General features: G+C 35.9%; 1 protein-coding gene across 6 annotated transcripts in view; it reads right to left on the bottom strand.

Moving 5' to 3' along the window:
- Nucleotides 1–476: 476 nt before the first annotated feature.
- TMEM161B (transmembrane protein 161B) overlaps nucleotides 477–11760 on the bottom strand; it is a 46151-nt gene continuing 34867 nt past the window's right edge. For 2 of the 6 annotated variants that reach the window (XM_068176447.1, XM_068176441.1), the window contains one exon: nucleotides 477–792. In XM_068176447.1, the coding sequence (XP_068032548.1) occupies nucleotides 746–792 (47 nt within the window). In that variant the 3' untranslated portion in view covers nucleotides 477–745. Of the gene's footprint in view, nucleotides 813–3464; nucleotides 3553–5705; nucleotides 5819–11760 lie in introns of all 6 variants that reach the window. The other 4 variants (XM_068176442.1, XM_068176443.1, XM_068176448.1 and 1 more) reach the window with 4 other exon arrangements.

The following is an 11760-nucleotide window of genomic DNA, read 5'->3' as shown; positions in this document are numbered from 1 at the left end:
GAAAGGTCATTTGCATAGTGATCATTTTTCACATGCAAGACCAGTGGCTTTTTTCAGCATTCAGATTCCACCTCTTCCTTCCCACCTTACATTTAATTTTTACATCCAGTAGCAGTCAGGTTAAAGAGACACCACAACCATGAAATATAGTCAAGTAACTTTAAAACACAGTTTAAAAGCTAATTTTATTTTTTAAGTCTATGAGGCACTGGTATGTTGTCATTTTCTCAGATGTAAGATATATATAGTACACTATATCTATATCTATGGATATACATACATATACATGTATATATATATATATATATATATATATACACACAATATATATAGATATATATTGTACGTTGTCATTTTCTCAGATGTGTATATATGTCTTCCAATAAAGACTTTGCCAAAAATAAACCCTTTACTCTTATGTAGTTGAATCAACAGGTACAGAAGATAGAAGGAAGAACAGAGTTGTAGAGACTGAATGCAAATCAAGGAAATATATTTTATTTAAGCAGCATATCCTGCCCACTTCAAAACTTATTCTTCAATATTTCAGGTTGATGTTTACATACCTAATCTATTTGTTAAAAAGCAGAAATACTACTAAATCCACTTGTGCAAAGAAACCAACTTTCAGGGTACTACTTCTGTCCTGCTGAAGAGCAGCTCTATTTAGCACAGCTCTATTTAGCACAGCATCGCAGGCATCAGCAGCTGACCTTTGGGCACATTTATCTCTATCTAATGTGCATCACAGATACGGCCTTCTTGGCAAATGCTGCCTTCCTTGGTACAGGTCTGCAATGGAGAGAAAACACCTACAAGCTTTTTGTGTCGATTAGCAAGTTAAGGGAACACAGACTGAAAGCACTGTGTTAATCAAAATCTGAAAAAATAATGGTAAAGCATGACTGAAAGTAACTATTAATTTTGTAACAAAAATCCCTTTTCTGTGAGTTTAGAATAACTGTGTTTTGTATAGATGCAAACATCAAGAACTTACAGAGCTGCCAGATCAGAGGTTTTTACAAAAGGCAGCAAGCCTGGACTTAATACAGTGTCCCAAAATGATAAATTCATGCTGTGGGGTGACAGGTATATTCTAAATCTTGCAACAGCTCTTTCTCTAAAACATCTAAGAAAAGTGACTTTTCTAGTCAGAATGAAGAGAAGTGATAAATAACACTGGATAGGAGAAGTAGTAACATGGAAGGAGAAAATCAGTGCAAGAAGAAAGCTGCATTTCTTTCATAACCAAACTCAAAACAAAAGCAGACAAACAGCATAAAAATAAGAGGACGCATAAAAAGAATCTACCATATGAAGACAGGGAAAAAGCCAAGAAAGCTGAGAATATCTAAGGGACAACAGAAATAAGAAGGAAAATTTATAGCTGTCATTTAAGATGGAAATAAAACAAATAAGCTGCTGTGATGATGATGATTTTTTTGCCTTTTCTTTTATATACCTTTTATATAGCTTTCATGAATCCTCAGTATTCTTATATGCATACTTGTAATTCCTGAAGTCTGATAACAGCATAGTTCTAGTATTTTGTTATGCCAGGAGAACATCCTAAAGGTCTTACAGCAGGAGGCCAAAAAACCCTACACTAGCTTGAGACACTGAGGACCCCTCTAGAACATATCCTGTAAACTAGAGATTTGGCCCATTCAGGAGGGTATTCCTCAGATAAGGGAGTATCATACCATTCATCCAGGCCTTCCATTGGGGCAGCTTTGTTAGATATGCTAATTTGTAAGGTCTATAAATTGTACATGTGGTCTATCATGTATGCGCTTTGCAGCACATCCCCACCTTGGTGAAATGGTGCACCATAAAGATTCTTATTAAAACACCAAGGTAAAAACCCCTTATTCCTTTAACCATGCGTGGCTTTCAATTTTTTCAGACCAAGAAGAGGCATTAGCTGGGATACTCTTGTTTGTTTTTCAAAATGGCAGGCTAGCATATAGGAAAAAAGACAAGGGAATATTAAGATGAATTAAATGTATAGACATAATCAGGAATGCTTGAGGAAAGTCACTGGATGCAAAGAGAAATGGTAAGCATGTGCCTGGGCTGCTGGCCCACTGTGTCTGTGGGGGTACACACCTGGCACCTTTGGAGGTTGCTCCACTGAAAACACTACTCCTCAGCTAAAAACTGTGCTCAATGGAGTTGAATTCAGCAGCATTTAGAAAATGAATTTTCATAGAAAGCTTGCCTTTTAAGATATCATGGTCTTTAGACAGAGCAAAACTTTTGTATTACCTTACTTTATTTTCAAATTTATATTACCTTTTTACTAGATGCCAGCAAAAATTTTAAAATCTTTTACCACTAAGACTTTTTGAAAGCATAAAAACCAATGCAGCATAAAAAAATGATGACACATAGTGTGTTAAAGAAATTAGATTTGTGCCTTTAGTGTGGCAAACAAGCTACAGATGTGCCAATCCAAAAGTTCCAAAATTCCAATCCTAAGAATAGTAATTGATTAAATAGTGTTTTATTTGTTGGTCCCTGGTGCCCTAGTTTTCCCTGGTTTTCACATGAAAATTAATACACACCACCTCATCCTGCAGTTTTACAGCATTAGTCCTACTTGTTCTGCAGTACACAATATCATCTCCAGCTTGCCCCTTGTGTTTTTTAGTAACACTTATTCCTCATATGGAGGATGATCTCTAGCAGTATGCATTGAAATGACAGATAGTCACATCATATTTTCCCGTGGACAACAATTCCCTGTCCAGAATAACTATTTTCATTTTGTAAACTGCAGCCCAAATTCCTTGATATATAACACAGCTGATATCCCTCCCCATGTCCCTTTTCCCAGTTCTGTGAACTCATGCTGTTTGTGAAATGGCAGCAACAGCTTAACCCCACTCCATGAAAAAAGAGGAAATGGCAATCCAGAAAAGATACAGATGTTAGGGATGAAGATTTTTGTATTTCACTCTTCTTGTCAGGCTGATACCAAGATTTCACTCAGAGAAAAAACAGATTATATGACCAAATCTTGAAGGTTTGTCCGATGCACAATATAACCCAAATGAATGGGAAGCAAAAGGATATTGCTGATGCTTGAAGACCAACTAAGAGCCTGGATTCTTTTAGTTTCTGACAATGAACAAATACTACACAGTATATTTCTATATATCTATAGAAATTATGACTTTGGGAAATCGTGCAAATTTTATACTTGTTGAAAAGCTGCTTTAAAATCTGACAGTTGAGAGGAATGTGAGAGGTTGGTTATCCAGAACCACTGAAAGTAGCTTGTAAAGCTCATAATTCAGAGAGAAAAAAATCTTTATTTTCCTGTCCGCTTTAAAGAGAGACATATCATGCTCCCATTCCATGAACTGAAAAGCCGACTTTCCCTCAAACTCATCAGTACTGCACCCCCTGGAAAGCAAAACTCTAATCTCAACTCCAGAAATAAGTATTAAAAAAACTACTTTCTTTTAATACAGATTTAGATGGAACATGAATATTCCTCTTAGAGAGGGATTTTCTGGTGCATTTCATGGTCCACCAGGTAATAGCCTATTAAGGACACAAGCAAGAATAATTGTGTTGCATATTCTTTGAAGATTTCTCATAAAATCCAAATCAAACCAGCAACATCTTCAACATTTTCTCAGCCCTACCTAGACCAGACAGCACAGGACAAGATGCTCACCCTTTTGTCTGGAGGATACTTCCAGGCTTTCCTCTCTCACTACACATACTCAGCTAAAATAAACATTTCAAAAAACTGAGTACTCCCTATGGAACTGCACTGAATCATGCATGTTCACACATGACAGCAGAGGTCAGCTGAAGACCTTTAAAGTCCTTTGAGTTACAGAGTGTGGACCTGGTGGATTCAAAAGCAAAATTTCATGTGACCCTTAAAATCCAAGGCTTGCTTTCATTCCAGAAGCATACTGCCAAGGCTTTCACTGTTGTATTTTGGGCTAAACTATTATACTGCAAAGTCCAAGGGACTGTGGATTCTAAAGGCAGCCTGAAGCTTCAGGCTTGATGGAGAAAGCAGAAGGCTAAGCTGCCTTCTGAGACATAAGCAGATCTCCCACTGTAGTTCTCTTCTTTCCTCTTAACCATCACTTTAACCCTAACCATTGTTACACTTTCAAGAAGGGGTTCCACAGCTCAAATGCCTTGTAGACTTTCAAATCCCCATCTCAAATGTCAACACTGGCTCTTCTCAGCACCACATCACACTTTGCTTTTGCAACGCAACTGATGGCTATTGCTGAAGGGGTCTTTGGTACCACTTTGGGTTTAGGCTAAAGAAGGATGTTTTCTCAAGGATTTTTTTTTTTACAGCTATGGAACTATTTGAGCAATTGTGGCATCATTCACCTGCATCTGTTGCACACAGGGAAAGAAAATGTGTGCATAACCAAATCTGATATTCCAAAAATCAAATTCAAGATGGTTACAAGATGTTATTAAGTATACTCTTTCTTAGTGCTGCTAAGATGAAACAAATAGGAGAGACCATATAATGCTTTTAAATACATTTCTTTTTATAAGAAGCAAACACAACCCCTAAGTGATTTCCTACCAGGAAGGGTGACAGTCAAGAAGGGTGACAAATGCTTTGAGTGTAAAACCCAGAATTGCCTTCACTTACCATAGTGTACAACCAATCTTTCTCTAGAAATGGTTCAAAACTTTAAATAGTGAAATACACAAAAATGAAAACATTCATATGAAATCTCAAATGGTTGTGATTAAACTGCTGTTCACATGAATAAGACACTACCTGCATTTAGACTCAAAAAGTATTTATTCTGCTGCACCCAAAATGAGGGAATAAATGGCCTACTCTATTATTTCTAAAAGAAATAAACAATTTAAGACTAGTAGAACTGATAAGAAGCCTGGTTATTACATGCTCTTTGGAGATTTTGCAAGCTGATAAAGAGTAGTATGTATCACAAAAAGTAGGAAAAAAAGCACACTGGTAGACAACAAACATTTATTGATCTTTGGTTTTAGAAATTGTCTTATTTTGGATATGGGAAACACTATATAAAATAATGGAAGGGGTTTTTTTAGTTCTTTACAGTGTACAAATGCAAGGCATGCAGAGTACATGTATGGATGCTAAAATACTATAGGAACATTACTGCAGTAGACATTTTATGTCCAACATGGGTTAACGCTTTACAAAGGCAAGCAAGTTGATGGAGCCACTTGATAAACAGCAGATATCAGAGTTTCTCTTAGATTTGCTGTGGTATTACCATGAGCAACTAATAGACATAAATTTCATTTTAATAATGTGTGCATTGTAAAAGTGGAGTTAAACTGTAACATTTCAACAAAATGAATTGGGAATAAGAAAGTATAACCTTGCTTCAGTTTTGTGAAATTTACTGTTAAAGAAATTTAGGCATTTAAATGACAAACCAATTCTTATTATTTTCACATTAATAAAAAATGAGCACAGCAAAACTAGCTTTTTAAATGCTCAACAGTAAAACATGTAATGTAACTCCTTACAAATAGTGTAAGGAAATATTTAGCAAGCTTACTGTACCAAGTTTTCCCAAAGAGTGTACCATATACAGTACGGATTCCTATAGCCACCTTTTAGAGCTAAAAGCTCAACATGTTGTGAAAAGCCTTCCTCAGAAGAAGACTTCCTTTGGTAGATTTGAATCAGCAACACCATCTCAACTTACAAGCACTTCACATGCAGAATGTACAATTAACTCAGGAGCAGGGGCCTGTGGTTTCCTCACTTTTTTAACCTCCTTGCTGAACCAGTCAGGTTCTACCTTCAGCTCCTGCATTCCTGAAGGTGGACAAGCAGCTTTAAAGTAAGGGTGGTTTCACTATTGAATACTCTAACAGAATACTACAAAATTCTACAAGGTGTAACTTTTGGAAGCTTGGTGTACTCTTTGTGCTCCAAATCCATAAGGATTCAGTGACCTTCAGTGTTGTCTTTCTGAGCCCAAGTAGTTCTGCTTGGGCTGGCTGAAATCACTCATGTGCCTGGGGTATAATTAACATCCAGGTGTCACTACAAAACTTTCTAAGTCAAACCATTCCAAATCTTGTAAACACTTGCCCTCAGTCATAAAGAAAACAGTGCAGAGGTGGCAGAGGGAGGGGTGTTAATTTAAATTAGTGGTGTTCAATTATCAGTCAGATATGGGCAAAATTGTTAGATTACCATAAGTAAGAGGAATGGAAAAGATTTCTTCAAAATCTTATTTGTTTCCAATATGTAATAGAAAACTACACATGGACATTATGTAAGCCAAAAACTATATGAAAAAAAAATTTCATAGCAAACCCTATTTTAAGGGCTACCAGAATCACCCACTATTAGGCACTTTACAGTGTACAAAAAGAATATTACTGGAGGTTGTCTATTAGCTGTAGTAGTTCTACCCAAGTATTATCCACACCTCTAAAAAAACCCCAAAACAACCAAGAGAAACAACCCAAAGTGAGCTTTTTCAACCTGTGTTGGGCTCTTCTGAGCACAGATTCTGATGAACATTTAAAAGCAGAGGAGCCAATTTGTTTTTAAACAGCAGGTAATGCAACACCAGATCCATATAATGCAAACACCACTTGACACCATCCTCACTGTGAAGCATGACAGTCTTAATACTTGTAAAGATGTAACTATAAAAATCATATTTTAACAGTATTGTAGCAGTAAGAGGAAGCTAAAATTTACACATATAACACCAGAGTCTTTTCCATTTGGCAATTTCTGAAATGGAGGGGAACCTTTATGTCTTAGGTCTTTATTCTAGAGTAGAAAGTATTATGTGCTTTTCACTTAAAGACAAAAATAAAAAAGACTATTAACTGAAGAACAACACTGAATTTGTGTGTTCCCAGTAACAACGAGACAAGTAAAAGATTTAAAGTAAAATATTTACAACTTGGAAAATGTTCCCTGTGCTATTTGTAACATGTCTACCTTATGAGAAGTTTTAGGCTGAAATTACTTAATATTAATAGTTGCTTAACATTTGCTCACATAAATGGGAAGACTGAAACATTAGACAGCTTTCTGTAACTTCTATTACAGAATTTTTTTCCATGTATATTACTCCTAGAAAACCTTACATTCTGTTAACAGTGGAACAAAGGAATGACCAAAGATAGGAAAAATAAAAACTGTTGGCACATCATGACATGGGTATGAACTGTAGTTATGAAATACAAGTTTTGGTGCCTTTTTCTTCATCCTATGCTTTTATGAAAAATACTGTGAATATGTATTCTGGAAGCTTAGAACACATACAGGAGGCAGAGTTACTATGAACAGAGGAAGAGAGAATAAGTCTGACTTTAAGCACAGGAATTTTAAGCCAGGTTTTAAAAAATATATTGCAGCACAATAAAAGAATAATGACTTACTACTAAGGAGTTTGTAAAAAGCTATTCAAAGCTCCTTTGAGATGTGTATTTTATAGATAGCAGAGTCATACAGATAGTACGTTGTTGAGAAAAAATTTTGCAAGTACAAATTCTAAGGGCTCTTGACTGATGTGTAATTAAATGGAAAAAATCTGGTATTTACAGGTGGATTTTGGACTTGGCTATAAAACTGCATACCTGTTAATAATTCAGCCTAAACATCAAGCTTTAAAAAAAATAGTGTAGAAGTTTTTGACTTTTAGTTGCAGGCACTGATATTAATTTTTTAAAATGAAAATATGAACCATAGTATTAGGATTAAAAATAATTTCCATTAAAAACATCATTGAAATCAAAAGTATAAAAATACATATACACTGGCATGCAAAACATCCAGTACAATATTACCCTCCTGGCAGTACACAGTGAGAGACTGGAATAAATTAAGTGCAGCATATACAGATGTCAGTAAAAGCATCCTGGAAATGACATGTTGGCTTAATGATCTCACCTAGAGGAGGAAGACCTTTCAGTCTAGTACTCAGGAGTGCAAATGAGACATGCCATCTACTTCACTGTGTGTGCTGCACAGGTCACAAAGCATGGCAAGCCTTCCTAAAGGAGGAGTTGCCAAAAATCACTCTGAAGCACAGACAGACCGATCTGCACCAGCCTGCTTAGTGAGATCAGACCTCTGGCTTCTAAGCATCTGTTGCCTAGATGCTCTTTAGAGCGAGGTCAAAATATTGCTCTTTATTTACCATTTGGGATTTAGGCTGCAGATGCTAAAAATAACAGTCTTACTCATAATTCACATCTAATATTTGATTTAAGATACAAGTAACCTGCTGTTGCCTTCCTCCATTAAGATTTTGCTCAGGCGTAACAGATTTTTCCAAGAGAACACAGTTTTCTTTGGCCTCATTCTTGTTCAGTGTCTCCATTTTGTCTGGGCACTCAATTTAAACTTTAACTAAATGTATCTAGGAACTTTATAGGGATAAAATTAACTGTGGGGTTAAATCTGGGTGCAGAGAGGCCGTGTTGAACAAATTAATGTGCAAAATGCATAATGAGAAAAATCATGAAGCACAGTATTTAAAAACTGATCAAAATTCTCTCTGTGAAAAGCACAGCTATTTGAGAATAAAGAGACATAAGGCCTTTTACCTTGAAGAACCTTCCAACAGCTTTAAGATCAGATGTGTTCAATTTTCTATTTGATATAACCAAAATGACTATTATCACTTAGGTGTAGTTACTCTACCGAATCCCAGCATTTTGAATTGTTCCTTGGAAGTTAGCTGAAATTTCTGCACTTGCTAACCACTACATAGGGTGAGGTTATGCTGCCTAAATGTTGTGTTGATGTCTTGGTAGCATTTTTGTTCTTAAGACAAATTTGACTTTACAATCCAGGGAAGAATGTATCTCTGTTTAAACACCTTGCAGTACTTGTGATCTGAATGTGGAGAAGAACAACTGAAACAGAAATTAATTTTCTGTAAGTATCTTCTGTACAAGGATGTTCTCTTGTACAGAAGATATCTACAGAAAATTAATCTGTGGATCTTTTATGCAAGTGAATTCTGGAAGAGGGAAAGACTGCGCAGCTAAAAAAAACTCAAAGCCTGGCATAACCTATAGCTTGAGAAGGAATTAAAAGAGGACAAGTGCAGCCTGACAATGTCACCTACAAAGTGTATGAATATGCTTTCTATAATCTATTTTCCTACTCTTAATCAACTTCTCTTAGCTCAGAAAAAGCCCAAATGTTATGTTTGGACCTCCCTGAACTTGCTGGAAGACTTGGATTTTTCGCTGTCTGAAGGGACCCACATAATAAAAGTGACGAGTTTGAACAAATGTTAACAAGTTTGTTCATGTTACAGATGGAATTTTAAGTTATTTGAACTATTTAAAGGAACTAATCCTTCAAAAATAGATAAATTTAAACTAAACAGAAGTCAATATACAATCTTGAACTAATTTAGCCTACTTGGTTCTGAGAAGGGAACACAGGGACAGCACTGTAGATGGGCAATGGAAGTCACATCACTGAGAGGAAGGGAGATCTGAATTTAAGAAGAAAGAAACAGACATGTTTCTTTGCCAAAGGAACATTTCCTTGTAAAATCTCTCAGAAACTAAGAGAGGTCTCAATGTGGCCTCCTAGTACTTAAAGAGAGCTTATAAAAAAGAGGGAGAATGACTTTTTGCACAGGCAGGGAGTGATAGGACAAGGGGGAACACTTCCAAACTAGACGAGGGGAGATTTAGATTAGGTGTTGGATGAAGACTTTCCTGTGAAGGTGGTGAGGCACAAGGTAAGGTTACCCAGAGAAGCTGTGGCTGCCCATCTCTGGAGGTGTTCAAGGCCATGTCTGATGGGGCTTGGAGCAACTTGGTCTGGTGAAAAGTGGTCCATTCCAGATCCATTCCAACCCAAACCATTCTACAATTTTTTTATTAAGTAGTGGGCAAAAAGCAAGAAAAAATGTTTAAGAAACCTGAGTAACACCTACCAGCCTTTCAGTCATATTTTATTGCTTTTTCCATTTCTGCAAGATACTTTCCCCCAATCACCAGGTACTGATAAAGGTCTCCATGAAACAAACAAACAAAAAAAAAAAAAAATTTGCCAGTTGTTGTTTCAAAGGAACTTAATACAACAGTGAGCAGATATTCCTTTGAACCTTACACAATATATATAGAAGTCAGGACTATCAGGGTTGCTACTTTACTTTAAAACACGTTTTTGATTGTATCACATACTCGTCAGAAGCACTGCTCACAACCTTAGCAATATAGTCCCTCTGGTTTCACTGTCACCACATGTTTCAAAGGCTTTTATTACCATATTTTAGTTTTCATAGGCCTTCTGGACTCATGTCAGGATTAAATGGATCCGAAGAAAGACCATCTCCCCCTCACTGCTGACCAGGTCAACCATTCAATTCTGCAGAACAATGGTCTGTAGAACAATAGAATAGCACAGTGGCTACAATCACTGATCTTCATGTTTGTAATACCAGGTGCCTATTTTTCACTGTGATCAGTGTGATGTCTGAATAGTAAGTCAGCATGAGCTCTTACCAAAAGCTTTGTGAAGTTCAGCTACATGTTCCTTATTACTTTTGCTGAATGCATTATTATATAACTAGAGTTCACTTTTGCTTATAAGCTTTCAGACTGACTATGTCAGCAAAAACTGTTGCTTACCATTATTTTGAAGTATTCTCAAGTATCCAAAATTTACTCCTTCAGATTTCAACAACAGGCTGCATCTCCTATATAGTGACCTTCATCAGGCAAGTTCATTATCAGAATCAAACTGTTTTGCATTGTTTAATTTTTCTGAACAAAAGATTGGCATTGAACACCTAACTCTAACCTAAAAGCTGGCCTTACTAATTATATTAGTAATGATGTATCTTGTAATAATGACATATCTTGAACTAATATGAAAGTGGGTCCAGTATTGTTGGACCTGTCATATTTTGTCATTCAATTATTCATCTGAACAATACTTCCTAGGAATGCCTGAAATTTGAAACTATGAGGTCAAATACTCTTTAGGCCAATTCGCAGTTAAGCCTTTGTCCCTGTTAGTTACAAAAAGGTGGTGTGAAAACAACAAAGCTTGCAGTTCCAGTCACACTGAAATACTGCAATGAAACCAGTAGCATCATGCAAGGTATGCTCAGACATCCCAAACACAAGCAGTAGGTACTAGGCTGGTGTACACAAATCTTTCCTCAATAAATGCAACTTAATAAACAAATAAATAACTTAAAAGACTTTCAACACAGCAAGATAGTTTATCACCAGCTTAAAAACTTGATTTTTTTAATTAATTGAGTTTGTTCTCCCATATGATAGGTTTGCTACATATTAAAAATTTAGTTAAGCTTTTCCATTTATAAATGCTTATCATATGGCAAAGTTGTACACAAATTCAAGAGAAAAAAAACAGTAACATAAAAAGAGCTAGTATTAGCTAAAAAACCCACTGACCTTTGTGAGGTGTAATATTAACTGTTTAAAAAAGCTACTGCATATAAATCCCCATTCCTGTTTTGCCAATACACAAAACATCTGAAAAACTGTAAATAATTTTATGACTGGAATCTATCTATCCAGTTAAGCAAAAACTGTAAAGTTAATACTTTGCTCTTTTTCTTATTACACAGCTGTTTTATTATACAGAAAATCTATTTCTGAAGCCAACATATATTAATTATCATTATATGGTCAAGTTAGCACAAATTAAAGTGGCCAAAGATGATGATTTGACAGAGCAGAAATTTTAAGATTAACAGTTTAAGTAGATCTTTTCTTCCAAGACAG

Source organism: Anomalospiza imberbis, chromosome Z (genome assembly GCF_031753505.1).
Source record: "Anomalospiza imberbis isolate Cuckoo-Finch-1a 21T00152 chromosome Z, ASM3175350v1, whole genome shotgun sequence".
NCBI lineage: Eukaryota > Metazoa > Chordata > Aves > Passeriformes > Viduidae > Anomalospiza > Anomalospiza imberbis.
The sequence above is the reverse complement of the archived record's forward strand: the minus strand, read 5'-3'. Positions and strand labels throughout refer to the sequence as shown.